This window comes from Carassius auratus, chromosome 35, assembly GCF_003368295.1.
Source record: "Carassius auratus strain Wakin chromosome 35, ASM336829v1, whole genome shotgun sequence".
NCBI classification, from domain to species: Eukaryota; Metazoa; Chordata; class Actinopteri; order Cypriniformes; family Cyprinidae; genus Carassius; species Carassius auratus.
This window is the reverse complement of record NC_039277.1, coordinates 9,680,633-9,698,409: the sequence shown is the minus strand read 5'-3', so window position 1 is coordinate 9,698,409 and position 17,777 is coordinate 9,680,633. Positions and strand designations below refer to the sequence as shown.

The 17,777-nt window shown below is 35.7% G+C and overlaps 2 protein-coding genes across 2 annotated transcripts; both read right to left on the bottom strand.

Moving 5' to 3' along the window:
- Positions 1–1,057: 1,057 nt before the first annotated feature.
- Positions 1,058–10,061, bottom strand: LOC113054320 (four and a half LIM domains protein 1). The gene is made up of 6 exons (XM_026219791.1): positions 9,906–10,061; positions 4,169–4,331; positions 3,059–3,233; positions 2,320–2,489; positions 1,972–2,158; positions 1,058–1,865 (listed from the first exon to the last, which is right to left on the bottom strand). The coding sequence occupies exons 2-6, from the start codon at positions 4,322–4,324 to the stop codon at positions 1,711–1,713; spliced, it is 843 nt and encodes a 280-aa protein (XP_026075576.1). The 5' UTR covers positions 4,325–4,331; positions 9,906–10,061; the 3' UTR covers positions 1,058–1,710.
- A 360-nt stretch (positions 10,062–10,421) lies between these two features.
- Positions 10,422–17,369, bottom strand: LOC113054319 (sodium/hydrogen exchanger 6-like). The gene is made up of 16 exons (XM_026219790.1): positions 16,904–17,369; positions 16,238–16,437; positions 16,022–16,099; positions 15,801–15,877; positions 15,611–15,723; positions 15,400–15,505; positions 14,783–14,924; positions 14,551–14,656; positions 13,698–13,786; positions 13,456–13,569; positions 13,251–13,362; positions 13,021–13,174; positions 12,912–12,942; positions 12,673–12,758; positions 11,335–11,440; positions 10,422–11,233 (listed from the first exon to the last, which is right to left on the bottom strand). Exons 1-16 carry the CDS (start codon positions 17,175–17,177, stop codon positions 10,940–10,942), a joined length of 2,082 nt encoding a protein of 693 aa, XP_026075575.1. The 5' UTR covers positions 17,178–17,369; the 3' UTR covers positions 10,422–10,939.
- Positions 17,370–17,777: the final 408 nt, after the last annotated feature.

Sequence of the window (17,777 nt, the reverse complement as noted above, 5' to 3'; positions counted from 1 at the left end):
TTTTGCATTTAAGTCTGGTGCTGCTAGTCATACAGAAATTACATTCTTTATCATTAAGCATCATATTTTTGGGGGGTTGGTTTGTATTAAGCAGTATATTAAAAAATATTTTCAAAATCTATCTCTTTAAAAAAGTATGACGGAATTTCAAACATCAATTCTATTTAGTTACTGTAAAAGTGAACATTTTCAAGAGAGGCTCTTGCAATTGCCTTCATGCTGTCTTTTCAGGGTTTCCCACACAGCAAAGCAAAGCGAGTTGCTGAACCCCAAACTGAGGCCATTTTAGGGGGTCTGGGGTCTTTATAGTTATCATTCTTGGTGTGAACAGTGTTGTATAAGACTGTATCAAAAGCTCCACTGCAAACATAGGGTTAAAATCATTTTCCACTTTACTGCTAATTGTACTTCTCTCATAAAAAAAAGGAACAAAATGGGCATAATTCCAAAGGATATAAAGAGGTTACCTTTTGTTGTTAATATATACTTTTAAACTATTGCCATTATGTTACTAATATTTAGCATTTAGATAAATGAAGTACAAAGATGTACCCTTTAACTTTTGTATCCCAGTGATTTCTGGGATCCAAGTGTTGAATTATATTCAGATTTATCAATAAATTTAATTAAAAAAGAAAGTACTTGTAAATTATTCAATCATTTGTCATTATAAAAAAATATCAGATGTAATATAATCCAAATCCAAAATGATTGATTGGCTGTCATTTTTTTATCATTCATCAGCTGGAAAACGATGTTGTTCCCTTGTCGTTGTTGAATGGGGACACCTCCATTCTCGTAGATTTAGAATGATTATTAAAATGTTTTAGTTAGTGTTGTCATTATTATATGTTTTGTTGAAAATATGTTTTCAAAAAAATTTTAAAACATCTTTTGGGGGACTTTAAATTTGTTGTCATTTACTGGTTCTGTGAAATATTATGCCACTAGATGTCGCTGCTGCATGAAAAAACACGGCATTTAACGAACGCAAATGACAGTATCCAAACTTCATTTTTTTCTAGATGTCGCTGTTTTCTGAAATAACACACAACACTTAAAGAACACAAAGGACAGACTCCCAACTTTATTTTTCTCAGGTCATATACAAAGGCAAATAAAATAACATATTTGTCATGTTAATGGAAGAGGAGAATGTGTTAGTAAGGAAACAAAAGCCACACATATTAATTTGTTTCTCCAATATGGGTTGTTTTTTTTATACGAAAATTAGTATTTCAAATCCCAAGAAAGCAAACTAAAAGATACAGAAAAACACAGTGCTGAAAAGTTCGGTGTCCATTATTACAAGCTGTTAAAGATTTAAAAAATGATCAACCCAAAGTTTAATATTATAAACATTATTTGAAACACATATGTACCAGTAATACATCTCAATCTACAGACTTCACCCTCTTAATACACACCTCTTCTCATTATCCATCTTTCACCCAGTCTTACTATCTTTCCTGAGACAAAAGGGCCTTTGGAAAGAGAGAGGATACGCTTTCCCATCAAAGCTTCTAGGTAAACGTAATGTTCCTCACAGGAAATATCAAACTCCCTTCATAAAGAAGCCAGAACCAACATAGCAGAAGCCTTTGTCAATACTTCAGCATATTTATGTGGGACTTTTGTATAAATTTAAATGAATGCTGATATTTTTCTAAAGTAATCTCACTCTTCCGCGTCTCCACGGTCATCAGGCGCTTACAGTTTCTTGGAGCAGTCAGAGCAGTATATGTCTCCACTGTGAGCTACAAAGCGCTTTTCTGCCAGGTTGAGGGAGCACTTCTTACAGTTAAAGCAGTAATCGTGCCAAGAGCCACCCTCATAGTTCACTACATTCGCAGCCTTGCCAAATCCTGTGGGATGAGAAAAGGTAGATTTATTTGTCACTTTAGTTCAAGTCAAATACAGAACTTTTAACAAGAATAATGGACGTCAGTGCATATGTGTGTGGATTCAAACCCGTAATGGGATTCCTGCAGCTGCTGCATTTCTTGGCCACAGTGCTTTTGTAGCAGTCCACACAGTAGACCTTTTCCTCATGGGAGGTGAAGCGGGTGCCAGCCAGGGGCTTTCGGCAGGAGGAGCACACAAAGCACTCAGAATGCCACGGCTGGTCCTGGTAATTCACACCTCCTGTTGTAATGGGCTGGAGGAAGAGAGCCAAAACATGTGAAAACAATTGACTGAACTAAACAATAGACTTTATTTTATAAAAAAACATGATTTGTATTCACAAAATATATAGTAACCTTCAAGTTTAGAAATAATAATTGATAAAAATCCATTCATTTGTACTATATCTCTTACCTTCTTACAGCAAGCGCATTGTTTGGCAAATTTCTTCTCGTGGCAAGGGCTACAGTAGATGTTGTTGTTCTTTGTTAGGAAACTTTTGGAGCCGATTGGCTTTTGACACTGATAGCAGATGAAACACTCATCATGCCATGAGTTGCCTTTGTATTCAACATTCTCAGTGCCTGGAAAGGAACACAGGAGACCCCAATTGTCAAAAAGACAATATCTGAAAGCCCCTTAAGATATTTCTGGAACTTCTGCTGTAATGACAAGTTTGTTTACAGGAACTAGAACCGGCAAGAGCCTCTGTTAAAATAATTACATAAAATAATCAGAAATAACTAAATTATAAAAAGTTTCAGCTACTGAATTTTCTTCAGAGTTTACACTTTTACATGAATTAATTATTTTTCTATAAAAATATATACTATTAAAAATATTTATTATATATTCTAATACACACATACAGTACATATATAATTGTATAATATCTATAATTAAAAAAACTACTTAAATTATGTTAATTGTAATTTTGTAAGTTTTTTTTTAATTAATTAAATGAATTGTCTCCTATATTTTGAGTGAAGAAATCCTTGATCTTGTTGAGCAAATTATTTAGATAAGAAGTATATGTATTAAAGAGCACTGTATATATAAAACATATTTTAGCTTTTTATGATCTATTTTATATTTCTGTATAATTTATACATACACAGCACAAGATATACAGTAGAGACTATCTGTACCCTACCTGCCAGTATGGGCTTGTAGCAGCCATGGCAGCGAGGGGCATCCTCACGTGAGCTACATGTCCCACACAGGATCCTGTCATCCTTGGAGGTGAAAGACTCCTTGGCCAGATTCTTATAGCACTTCGCACATCGGAAACAATCCGAGTGCCAGTACCGGCCCTTATGGTGAAGCTCCTAGACAGACCGCAACCAAAAATGATATGTACTGTACACACTTGATATAATACAATTTAACTTCAACAATATTTGTGAAAGTAATATATTTTGATAAAAATATACACCACCATTCAAAAAAAAGTTTACATTAAAGCTACATAATGTCTTTCAAATAAAATTGTAAAATATATTTAAATAGAAAACATAATTTACATTAGAGTAGATGACTAATAGTGAAAAGATTAATGTAATAGATAACTAAAGGTGTGAAACTTTCTCTAATCATTAAACTAGCATTATCACTGAACTATTATGATTATGACGTGTTCTTATCTGACATTGAAAGATATGGGCGAGAGTGCAGTCAGCTACAACAAAGCAGAGAGATATTTCAGCGTTGGTTTTATGTCATTTTAACTGCTAAACCACCCATGGAAAAAAGTCTCGGGCTACCAGTGTAACCATGGTTCCTTGAGAGGGAACGAGACCATGCTTACCTTAGGAGACACTTTAGGGCATGCCATCAGCATGACTGGTGTCTAAATCATGTGTTTAAAACACTCCATTGGACCGCGCAGCCCATGAGGTCATTAGCGGAGCACCAAGAAGTATAAGAAATGGTTGTAATGCACATCACAACTTCTTTGTCAAGGGGAAAGCACGGTAAGGGGACGCAGTGTCTCATTCCCTTTCAAGGGTCCATGGTTACATGTATAACCTGAGATGTTCCCCTTCAAGGGAACTCGTATTGCGTCCCCTAGAAGACCCTATTGGAAACAAAACACCCACTACGCCATACGTAGCACTAAAAATAGTGGCAAAAATACACCAATTTAAAAGGGGGAAACTTTTGTCTTCATGCTAATGGTATTTCCTAAAGTGTCCCCTAGGGGATGCAGTGATGAGGTCCCTTGAAGGTGAACAAACATACAGCTCCTGATATGACATGTTACCTTGGAGTCGGTGCTGATTGGGCGTCGACATTCCGTGCAGGTGTTTGCGCAGAACTTGTCAAAGCATCGAACGCAGACTTGTTTCTCGTCTTTCCTCACAAACTTCTTTCCACTGAGGTCTTCGCGACAGTAAAAACAGTTGGAACGGCCTGCCATAGTCACCCTGTGAGAAATAATAACAGCAATAACCTCAAAATGTGGTCATAAAAAATAGGCCAACATCATGATGTATAAATGTAGAAAAAGAAATAGATCTTTTTTTCACACGTCGCACACCCCCTCATGTAACTTAGTGTTCAGAGTTTCCTCAGGAAACAGTGAGTGAGGACATTTATTGATAAGAGAGTGTTTGTTCCGTTTTCCCTTAGGCGGAGTTATCAAATTGCTTTATGTAACCATAGGCAACAGCAAACAGTACATGTTTTTTATTGTCCTCCAGTCTTATCTTCATCTGATAGCGGTTCTCTTCAGCTGTAAAGCAGGTTAGAAGACTGCCAGATGGGACGAAAGACCTTCTTTCAGTATGATAAATCTAATTGGTAATAATAAAACTACACATTCATAACTAAATCAAATGATGTCACGAACAAACGTAGGAAGTATAATAAAAATTGAATTTGTTATGAGATATTCGATTATAAACATAGCAGATCACATTGCAGCGAGTGCCTGGTTTGAATTACTTATTGTTTCATTCGCCAAGACAAATTGTCATTGGGAACTTTCCCATGTAGTCATTTAAAATGAGAGCTGGTTACCAAACATTTCTTGAGAATTAAATATTAACTTTTGTGCAAATCAAGCTATTCAAGCAAATAGATGCATGTTTTCTAGAACGCTAGCACACATTTGATCGTGTTTATTTTTTTATATATGAGTGCAGAAGTATGTCTGGTATGCATGTGGTGAAATGAGAAATGTTAACAGCTCTTTGACAGTGTTTGAATAGGGAACCTCTCATTCACTTCTTAAAACATTTTGCATTGAGGTTACATACTGTATCTGGTTAATTATTTAGCATGCATCAGATTTGAACACTTTCCAGATGGGTTGTCTGTCAACTAGCCTAACTAATGACTGTGGTATGACAGATTTTGTCTGGTCTTCACAAAGTCCCAAAGGCTGAGGAAAAATAATGTGTCTACTTTCCTGTCTCCTTTGCAAATGTGAACTAATCCTTTATTGGAAGGAAGCTGGTAGATCCCAAAGTTTCAAATGAAACTGAGCAAGTTGGCCTGTATAGTCCATAAATAAGTTCTGCTCAAGTTTTCAAACATCACTGCCAAAACCAGAATTGCAGATATTTTTCTGGGTCGTGTATGGCTTACAGACGCTGTACCGACCCAATGGTCCTATTAATACATCTAAAACCAAACCTCCCATCCATGCTTGTTTTAGACAAGCAGAAGTATTTTTTAATGGACACAGGAGAAGTATTTGAACAGTAATGAGGTTTAAATATGCTAGATACTGTTACAGCACTTGGCATAAGTGCTCTTGTTTTCCCGAAAGTTTGAAGACTTCTAAAATATGCAGTTCATGATTGTTTTTTTCAGTTCTGTGTTTCCTGGTCGGTTAACTTTAATAACAGACCATATAGACATTTAGGGATCAAATTTTAGCTAAGTTCTTACAGACATGCTCACCAAAGCTCAAAGATCACCGGCTCATACTTTTTTTCAAATGAGATTTATGGTGTTTTTATGGGACAGTCAAGAGAGGACAGGGCCCGGATTCATAAAAATTTTTAAGGATAACATTTTTCTTAACTACTATTTCCTTCCTATTTTCTAGATGGGGAAAAGTGAAACACTTTGTTTTTCTGAAAAGACTCATAAGAAAAAAGAGAATATTCATATCTTTATCTTTTTTTCAGGTTTCCCTTCTTGAAAATAATGAAAGGTAGAAATCATTATTATTATTATTATTTTTACTATTTTACTATTATTTTTACTACTTTTACTTTTATGATTATTTATTGGTATTAAGATTTTTTTTGTATTCATTATATAGAATACAAGTGGGGCATTTATATTATTATTATACATACTTTTTTACCATTATTATTTTTCCTTAATAACTACTTTATTTCTTTAGAAGATTTTCATAAATCGCCTCAGATTCGATCTCATCTCACCCACACACACATGTGCTAACCACTAAACTACATTTCCATTCATATGGTTGTAATTAACACCAAACAGTTTCATTAAAACAAATAAAGAGCAAATAAGGGAACCTGCTAAATGGGTCACAGATAAGCGTGAATGGGGGCATTTTTACAGACGCTGATGTAATGGCGAACTGACAGAGCCCTGTTTTAGTCAAATATTTAATGTGATCTCCAGGGAGATGGCAGACTGTTGAGACTGGAATCTGATTTCAGGATGACCTCATGCACTAGCATCTGGAACACAGTAGGCAAGCGCAGCAGCCAAAGCAAACGAGGGGAAGAATTGGAACAGTCACGCTGCTTGCAACCCATTGGTTGAAGCGATATGAGAGCCTGTGAGACTTCAGCTGAAGAGAAAAATAATATGGTGATACTGATCATGTTTTTTCCCTCCTTTATGCTGCTTTTGCGTGCATTTAGCAAGTTATTTTTCTTTGCAGGCTCGTAAAAGGGTGCGGTGCATATCATGAAGGCGACCAAATTAGAAGCTATGACATCACTTGTTGGTTTAGCTCAAAACATCCCTTTTAATGACAGCATTCGAAAACCACACATGAACTCACTTGTGCATATGCTGTAACCCAAACAGAGAAACATATGTTGGAAGTCCTGTTTTTTTTTTAATGCATTTAAAGATACAAATGATCCTGTTTAGCAAACGTGGGTCATCTGAAATGGGTGTGGGTAATGGAAACAGCCCTGTTATACAGCTGGGAAAATGAAGGGGGTCTTTGCAGAGTGTTGTGTTGGCATGATCTATATGCTGAAGAATGTGGTGAAAGCTTGGAAACAGGAAGCCTGTGAAACAGTGGTAAGAAGAACAGGCGAGACGGCTGGCCAGCGGTGTAACCCTAGTACTCTTGATCTGCACTCATAAATACACTTTCACAAAGAGGAAACTCAAACAAGACTACCGTCCCTTTCTAGGCAAGTGAGGTTAATCTGGGGTCACAGTTTGACCACCATATAATTATCCTTTTTAATGTTTATAATTGTTTATAATGTAACCTATTGTTAGTGCCAGGTCATGTTACTTATTACATGGTGTTCTGGAATATTTCATCTGGTCACGGCATTCATTTGGTTATTGTTTGTGCAGCAGTTGGGTTCTAGAATTTTCTCCATAGGGGAATTGATTTTTGACCAATGGGGCTGTTAACTGATGGTATATGCCTTTGTTGAAGCCACCAGTGTGTATTATTTCAACATAGTTTTTAAATATTCATATATCAACTGCAGAATTCATGACTCTAAAAAAAAATCTCCACCAATCAGAGAATCGAAACAAATGAATCAGACGAAAAGAGATCTTTAATGTCGTCAACCACTCCCATGAACCTGCCCTATCAAACTACTTAAATATTTGTGTAGTTTATTATGCAATAAACATATAATCTTTGTTTTATATATATATACACACACACACACACACACATATATATATATATATATATATATATATATATATATATATATATATATATATATATATGTATTACATGTTGTAATGTTGTGATTGTGATTCCTAACTGGTTGGTTTGGTTCTTGGATGGTAATTCTTTAATGGAGGCTTTTTAAAATCCCATACTAATGGAATGGAAAATACTAATGGAAGCAAGGCTGCTGAAATAAAAGATGGGCATTTAGAAAATATCTGATTTCAAAGACTGATCAATCAAAAAACTCCAGAGTTATTTAAAGTCAACTTAAAAAAAAGGTTAAAACCCAATTAAAGCAAACAATTTGCCAGTAACATTTATTGTAGCACTCACTGATATCCATCTGCTGTTATACGTATGTTCTAATACACAGAACAGTATAAGAAGACCCTTAGTTTCAATTGCAAAGGTATTATTAAATAAGTAGTAGCCTCAGGTCATAAAATATATAGATGAGTTGGTTTCTTCATTAAAACAGATTTAAATAAATAGACTCCAATCTATTAATTAACATCTTGTGAAAAGAAAAGCTTCCATCATTGAGTTGTTTTAACTTTAATCTGTCACTTATGGACCAAATATGAGTCCAATATATATATTGTAACAATGCTTCCTCCAGTAAAAAAAAGTCCATCCCCTGTTGTCCCCTCACATCAAAATCCACAGACATATTTGTTTAGAACTGTTTTGGACTGTTTCTGTTTTTAAGCGGTGATTGATCTGTGCATATTTCTCTCCTGATTCAGACGAGAAAAAATTCCACTGAAGGAAAGCAATTTTATACATAAAGGATTTATATTTCATTCGGAAGCAAAGTTTTTGAAGTGAAAAAGTCGTAATGATGGATTTGTTTTTCACAAACATGCACCTTTTCCCTTCCCAAGACATTAATTGAAGGACTTTAATTGTGGTTGTGGATTATTGTGATGTTTTCATCAGATTTTTCAGAGTCGAATTCTGGCGGCACCCATTCACTGCAGAGGATCCATTGGTGAGCAAGTGATGTAATGCTACATTTCTCCAAATCTGTTCTGAGGATGCAACAAACTCATCTACAATTTGGATGGCCTTAAGGTGACTACATTTTTAAAAAATTTCATTTTTAGGTAAACAATTCTTTTAACCTTTGAAGGAGGTTTCATGCAACTGGCTCCTGATTTGTAATCAGTCCTAAGGCAGTGACTCAAACACATGAGACTGTCCATGTGCCCTTGACACGATACAATACTCTTATTGTGGTATTTATACAGGGTGTTTGTTTCCTCTATTTAAATGTGCATTATATCAACACCACATATTGTCCAAAGTGGAAAAGGGCATAGCAACCAGACATGGTATGATAGCCTATAATTTTTCTGTGTATTTTACTTCCTCGTAATGTGCACCGGATAATGACAGGGAATTATTGACATCAAACACACATATCAGATATTTTATATATCACTCTCATGGGGTGGATTCCTTCCTGCACATAATTTAGACACAAACTGTCCAGCGGAGTCTCTCACAACATCAGTCTATGCCTTAGACATGTGGCAAGATCTTTGTAAAAATCTTTAATAAGAAACAGATTTCAGAGGCTGAAAGAACATGCAGAAATTCCCTGCAGCCAACGCCCCATCTACTTACTTCAATGCAATTCATATTCAGACTCCCACACTGCTACAATATCAATGAGGTTAATCAAAAAAGAGTATCTCACATGTAGAAGGTAGACATTTGATCGGCCAGATTAAATATTAAACAGCTAAAGCCAGTTTAAAATTATGAGCTTTTTTTCACCAGAAATGTAGGATGTTTGTTGTAAGTCTTAATGGCAGGTGAAATACATTTCTGTTGATAATACAACACCAAACTTATTAGAATATTTTCAGATATCAGAGAGTATTTTTAATATGATTTTATTATTATTTACTTAAATATAAAACATTATTTTGCCTCTTTTTATGTTTCTGATTTCTTATGTTTCCTAAGCACATGTCTTTGCATATCAGCCTCTATGATATCAGCAGAGAACCAAGTCTCTGTGATTCTGGATGTTTTGATTATTGTATCCTGTCAAGAAAACGTAAATTTCGCTTATTGTCTGACCTTTTTTTTTTAATGTTGAGAAAGTTTAACTTACCTTTTCTGGGGTACAAGGTGCTCTAAGTGTCCTGTCTACAGCCGCCACAGCAGAGAAAAAAGTGTTTTGCGCTTGGTCCGGTTTGCGTTGGTGGGTTGTAGAGAAGGCTTAGCTTATAAATATAAATGAGCTTATGCTAACGTGGTTGGGTAGCCTTCCAATTGCTAAAGCTTTCTTACGAATATTAATTAGGTACTTGTGACGTTGTACAGTTACCATCCAATTACGATTAGGCTCATGAATATTAAGAAGCTTTACATAGTGGCGTTCATAAATCTTCGAGATGTGACGACGAGGAGGACGCGCACCGTTTTATTATTCCTAGCAAAGCAATCAAATTAAGATCATGTGAGCAGGAGCACTTTCCTTTATGACAGAGGATTTAAAGTCAATTTTTTTAAAAGATTTTAAATCTTTTGGAGATGGAATGCATTAGTTTGGGGTCACAATCTTCCAGTACATGTTCAGATTTTAAATAAATGAATCAATTAAGAAAAAAAAAAGTTCAACACTGTCTTAAAAAGTACATCAAATCTAATTTATTAGAGGATCAGTGGGTGTGGAACAGTAACAAAACTCTTTCAAATAACTCATTTTCCTATGTATTATTAAACCTCTTTTTCAATGTTAATGAGGTAATGATGAGTCAGACAGCACAGTACAAACACCAGATTACCGGACATAGGCACTTATCTACACAAATGTATCCACACTGAGCCACAAGTTATGTATGTCTTTGAAATGACTAATCCAGACACAGTGCAATCACAATAGATGCAGACATTCAGTCTGATCTTAACACTATACTCAAACAGAAAATGTATTCAGAATATTTTATGACCAATTTGAACAAATTCTTTGGGAGAAATTGGTAACAGAAGGATTAGCAAGCACAACCATTGTATACCAGTGTCTTGACAAATAAATATATATGGCACAATATAATAAACCAGTTAACGTATAATCATTTAACTTAATATCTGCAAAAGAAAGCATCACATAGAAGACAAGAGGTCAGCAGCTGTCTGGCAGGCTCAGACTCGGTGGCGCAGAGGGTCCGACAGGGGCGGGGATGGCGGAGGAGGAGGGAATGACATCAGGGGGTCTGGAGGCTCATCTGTGGGGAGAACCAGACGGGTGCCTCCGAACACAAGATCCCTGTCGAGAGGATCGTCTGAGGTTCCTGCTAGTGAGTAAAGCCCAGCCTGGCTGGAGGAGGCGGTGGGCATGCCATGGGCATCTGTGCTGACCGTCATGTCACTGTACATCAAATTGCTGCCATCACTCAGAATCAGCTCTGTGTCCTCATCATTCAACTGACCGGCATTCTAGCAGAAGGGGAAGGAAACGTTTCTGATAACTCTCCTGTGCTCATATGATTTTACACACTGCATGAGCCATTAGCAGCTGAATGTGTTCATAGGTTTACCTCATAGGCTTGCGAGCTGGTGAGACAGCGTGCTATTGGACCACAGCAGGCCGGCAGAGTGGAAGTGAGAGGAGGCCCACTGTGAGTGAGGAAGGGTTTTAAATAACTGGAACACTTCGTTAAGGATTAAACTTTATTTAAAATGACAAATAAGTATACTACTCCTACTTTAGTAATTTACTTTATTATTAATTACACTAAAACAAGTCTCTTATGCTACATCAGATAATACAGATAAAATAAAAATACAGTAAAAACTGCAATATAGTAAAATATTATAACAACTTTCAGCTTCCTTATTCCAGACAAATCAATCTAATATGCTGATTTGCTGCTTAAGTAAGTTATGTTGAAAACAGCTGCTTAATATATTTGTGTAAACCGTGATACATTTTTCTCAGGATCTCAGAAATAATTTTTTGTAACCTAAATTATTTAACTATCACTACCATTTTTTACGAATATAAAGTAAAAGTCTTCATTGTCACAATCTATGAATGCATATAATCACATAATCTGCTCACTTATTATATTTTACACACTCATGAGGATCATCATAATCATTTCATTTGTAAGTTTTGTCAAAATATTTAGTTTAAGGTTACCCCCTGGGCGTTTGTGAAGGAATTGCAGCGGGTTCGGGAGTTTATGAAAAGCTAGCGATTACAACAAAAATTTAAAATTAAAATGAAAAACTTTAATTAAATAAAAAATCCACAAATAAAACAAATCTGAAAACACTTGTTTACCTGCATGTCATGTGACCATTAACTGACATGTCGTCCCCTTGGAATTATAAGGTTCTATCTGACATTTTTGTCAAAATTGAGTTATTCGCATATGAGTTATTCTGTGACAATTTATGTACATTATGTGATGTTTTATTTTAAGTTGTGTACATTTTGGGATTTTTTTATTGAAAAAACAAAAGGTTTCTATCTACAGAAGTCTATGGAACACAAAAACTTTAAAGCTCAATATCTCAAAACTACTCAGAATGCAGATAGAACCTTATAATTCCAAGGGGACGATGTGGTGTTTAATTATTTAAAATAACTCATACTCAGGCTGACAAAACAGAGTTTTCCTGTACTCGTGAAACCCAGATGGAGAAATCAGTTTGATGTAAATTTTACGTCTGATCTTGAGCGCCCTCTACTGTTTGAAATGCTGCACTGAAGACATACTGCTGGAGGTGTAAAATATATTACAGTTGCCTAAGATTGTATGATCTAAAATGTAGGGTGTATGGTCAAAAAACATCCTGATTTATAAATAAATCGTGTATGAAGTACAATGTAAATGTTGATACAACTAGGCAGAACAACTGAAGGATACTTGTGGTCAAAAGTGTACCACAGTCTGAACGGCCAGGCGCTCTCATGCTTGCTACTTTTTTGTGTCATTCCATCCGGTGCTGTGACCTATAGGAGCAGACAAAAAGACAAGACAAGAGAGGTAATGTAGTTTGTTATACCATCCTTATGATTCAGATTTGTACAGTAAATATTTGAACATTAAACAATGTTTTTCTGATATCAACTGTTGCATGTTGAGCAGACATGAGTAGAACTTACTGAATTATCTTGATCTGTATCCACTCCCACTCTGTGGAAAGATAATGTGATTTAAGCAAAAGACAATGAAAAAGACATAATTTTCTTTCAGAATGTAACCGAGGCGCACCGAATCTGCATGAGTGACAGCATGGGGGTCGTCCCACCACCACAGACCCACACAGTGAAGAACACGATCAGTAGGGTGGTGGAAAACATCATCTGCCTGGCGTAAGTTGCAGTGTCCCTAATTGAAAGGGCAAAGGTCATTGCCCCTCGAAGCCCTGTGAGGTCAGCATGACATCATCAACAACAGAAAAAAGGACAACAAACGCACTCTCTGACTGCTGCAGGTATTACCTGAAAACATCATGACGTGCTGGAAATTGGAGGCGATTTTATTCTTGCGGCCCAAGTTTATCAGGAAAGACAAGGGGTAGATGTTAGCCGCCCTGCCAAGAAATATGGCCAGCTAAAACCAACGCCACAGTCAAGGATAATGTGTGAATGTATATCTGTACACAATTCATGAGCACAGCACAAACCCACTGCTACAAAAGGATACAAATGCACCTATGATGAAGAAGGGATTGAACACATGGTGCTGGAAGGAGAAAAGTGTCAAGCCCATATAAGAGAAGATGAAGTTTTCAGCCAGGAAATTGAGAAGCTCAAACAACTGTTGGGGAAACGGAGGAAAATACTATCATTACATAGCTTTTTAACACCGAAAACGAGAGTTCTTCAACCGTGAGACGTCCCGTTAAAACATTATCGGTTTGCATGCAGTAGGTGTTTGTCTGTTACCTGTTTGGATCTACTCTTCGATTCAGCAGAAAGGTTGTTGTATGTATAGTGAGCCTGAGTAATGCCACAGAAGAGCACTGCAACCACACCTAAACACAGACACAAACAGAACAGCCTTATCTGAGCATTGTTTATATACTGTTACAGCATTACTGATATTTTGAATTCACTTTTGCTTTTATATTTTCAGTTTTAATTTGAATTAGAATTTTAGTAATTTAGTGTAGTGCTTTTTTTGCATTTTTTAATTTGTTTGTTTTTATTTTTATTATTTTGATCTATTATTTCATATATATTTTTAACCATTTTAGTTTTAGTTAATTACAGCATTGATGAAAATGCACTCTTAAACAGTTAGAAATAATTGGAATAATGAAAAAGATTTTTAAAATATTTTTGAAAGGTTTCTTAAGCTCATCAAGCCTTTCTTTATTTAATTAACAATCGAGTAAAAACAGTAATATAATGAAATATTATTACAATGTTTTGTGTTAATTTATTCCTTTGGTGGCAAAGCTAAATGTTCAACATCATTACTCCATTCTTCAGTCACATGTTCCTTCAGAAATCATTCTAATATACAGATTTGCTGCTTAAGAAATCTTACTATTATTTTCAAAACTAAATTGTAATAATATTTTACAGAATTACTGTTTTTACTGTATTTTTGACCAAATCAATGGAGCCTAGTGAGCATTCTTCCACGATTAACCAATCAGAATAAAGTATTCCTGTAATAAAGCAATTTAGAGACGTCACCTGTTTGCATAAACGAACAGTATGAATTTTTCCATGATATTATATACAACATGCGATTGAACAGAGATTTATTTTATAGTGTTGCCATTGTTACCCGTGAAGCCGCAAGCCTCAGCCAATAGGAACGTACTCCAGGACATTAGGAAGAAAAGGGCTGTTTCCAGCAAGGGGAAATCTCTCAGCTTGGTGAACTTTGTGACCTAAATAAAAACAGATATTAAAAGAGAAACTACCTTAGACAGGTTTAAACTGATTGTTTTGGCTAGTTTATGTGAATTAAATATTAGTAATAATTATAAATACTGTATCATTGTATAAATATGTACCAGAGCTGTCATGACTCCAGTTGCAGCCCCCATTGCAAAAGACCCACTGAAAACTCCCAGAAAGACACCCAGTGACTTGAGCAGGGCACTGCCATCAAATGTGTGACGATTGTCTCCCTCAGGCTGGTATGCCACTATTGATCTGTCAGTAGGTGAGAAAGACAATATCTTCTTCATATTGAAATGAGACATTTCATGACTGAACATGCTTAAAATACACAGAAAAGCTTGTGTGCTTAAAATATCTAAACACATACAACTGTTACATATCTACCTTTCAAAAGTTTGGGCTCAGCTTCATGAAGGCAGTTAACAGATTTATTCAGCAAGGATGCATTAAATTGATCAAAAGTGACAGTAAAGACACTTATGACACTGAAAACTGAAATCCACTGGAATAAACTACCATTTAAAATATATTTAAAAAAAAGTTATTTTAAATTGTAATAATAGTTCACAATGTTGCTGTTTTTAGTGTATTTTGCAGTCTAGGTGGGCATAAGAGTCTTTCAAAAACATATATAAAAAAAAAATTCTAACTGCCTCAAAATCCAAATCCAAAAATGAGAAGTGTGTGTGCCTGTGTGTATTTTTTACACATAAGGATCTGCTCTTACGATGATAGGACGATGGCCACAGCGTCATTGAGGACACTCTCACCGAACATCAGCGCGTAGAGATCCACGTCCACTTTCAGCTCATTGAAAATGGCCAGAACTGTCACTGTAAGTAATTTCAACTTGTGATGACTCCGGTTTTGGCTATAAATCAATCAATAGTTTAATATATTAAATATAAGATCAACTAAATTCATAGGAACAGCCATACCTGGATCTGTAGCAGATACAATAGCACCGAAGAAAAGGCAGTCAGTGAAAAAGAAATCCCCTCCAAGCTGACCGATGACTTTCATAAACACCACACAGCCGTACATCACCAACCTGCATTTATATTCATATTTATATTACATTTATGTTTTCTTATAACAAAGCTTTTTTTTAGAAAAACAATCACTCACCCTGTAACAAAGCATGATGTCAGTGTGCCCACAAAGGCATAGGAGAGGATAGACCCCAAATTTCGGAAAAAATGCCTCTGATAATTAAAACGAATAAAGAAATTATTACTAAAATGAATGAACGCAGCTCAGCCACATTGGTAATTGATATGAGACAGAATTTCTATTCTATTCTTCAGACTTTCTGTAGCTTTTGACATTTTTTTTTATTATTTTCTTACTCGTTTGAGACTGTATCCCGCATGAAAGATGATGGGTGGCAGCAAAATGTTGAAGAAAATCTCAGGATCAAAAGTAACCTAGCAGCAGATTTGCAGGGGTGAGAAAAAAAATGATGTACCCTAAAAATACTTGCGTATTCAGTCGTAGGAAAGAACTATATTAAGAATAACAGGGAAGATGTTGTTATTTTAGAGAGTTTAACAGCACAGCAGTACCTTCCTGAGCATCTCTGCATTTGGCACATCATGACCCTTGCTGTCCCGGACCTCTCCTTTCAGGCTGTACTCGTAGAATCGGCCGCTCACGTTCACCAGTACGGTGGTGGGACTGCTGTTCATGGCACAAGGCAAGGTGACGTCATCCAAGTCTTGAGGCAAATGGACCCCAAAGCGCAGAATTATACCCACAAACAAACCTGAGGACAGAAAACATATATTTCAAATATAGTTTTTAATGCACAGCATGTTACACAATCACATAATATCACAAATAGCAAAAGCAGTTGTCAAGCTACCAGTACAAATAAATACCATCCTAATTAGACTACCTAAAATGGTAACTGATTCTTATATTTATTATTTCAATTTAGATTTATAAGAATTGTAAGAATTTATTACACAATTAAATTAAATTTTGACTTACACTGTATGTAAAGTTTTACATTTAGATTTAAATTTAGATTAAATATTTATTATGCCTATATATTGCACATTTTCCCATATTATTAGTGGCTACAGTATTTGTAAGTAAACTATGGTTATTATGGTAATCTCTAGAGACGAAACAGATCAACAAGTATTTAGGCATGATATTTCTGGTGCCCACCTACACAAGTTTTCCTGATAACAAACTTGAATCTGATTCTATGAGATAATTCTCACCATAAATCATAGCCAACCCCGTCTCATGTAGGAATCTGAAGCGGCGGTGTTTGAAGAGCCATATGGTGAGGATGGTGAGTGTGAGTAACAGGATGAAGATGAGCAGATTGGCGCTGTCCTGCCTGTGGCTCTCCTCCGCTTTCCTCTCCGTCACCACGTTCACCATCTCCGTGTTCTCAGCCAGACTAACGACAGCAAAACACATCAGGCACAGTAAGCGGGGGAGCATCAAGGCCCCCGAGACGGAGGTGCCTCTCCTTTGACATCCTGTCATGGCCGTGTTTGTGAGAGCCGGATCCGCCGTTCAGTTCAGCGCTGTGGTGATGCTGATAGATAGGAATCACGGTGATCTATTTACCTTCACATAACGGTGTGAAGACAGCGTCAACATACCTGACAGAATATCCCCCGCTTGACCGGAAGTGGGAGATTACAATATAAAGGTTCTGACATGTATTGCCCCTCTTATTATTAAATCGCGTCAAAATAGGACCTAAAACCTTTCTTTTACTGTCTATGGTTAAAACTCGCGACTGTTCATAAATAAAATAAAGCTATTATGAGGGTCTACTAATTATCAACTAACTGAAATGAAAGTTAAAAATATATTAAAATGTATTAGTCAAAAATGATCAATATTAAAAAACAAACACTAATAAAGAAAATAATAAAATATAAAATAAAGTTAATTAACACTTTAATAAATACTACATAAATAATACTAAAATAATAATAAAAAGTATTTGAACAAATGCACAGTAAAGGTGTTTTAACCCTCAGAAAATCAAATATAGTAGGAGCTTATTTTTCAATAACTCGATTTTCTAATTATTGCAACCTTATTAGTAAAATTTATTAAAAATATGTATGTAAA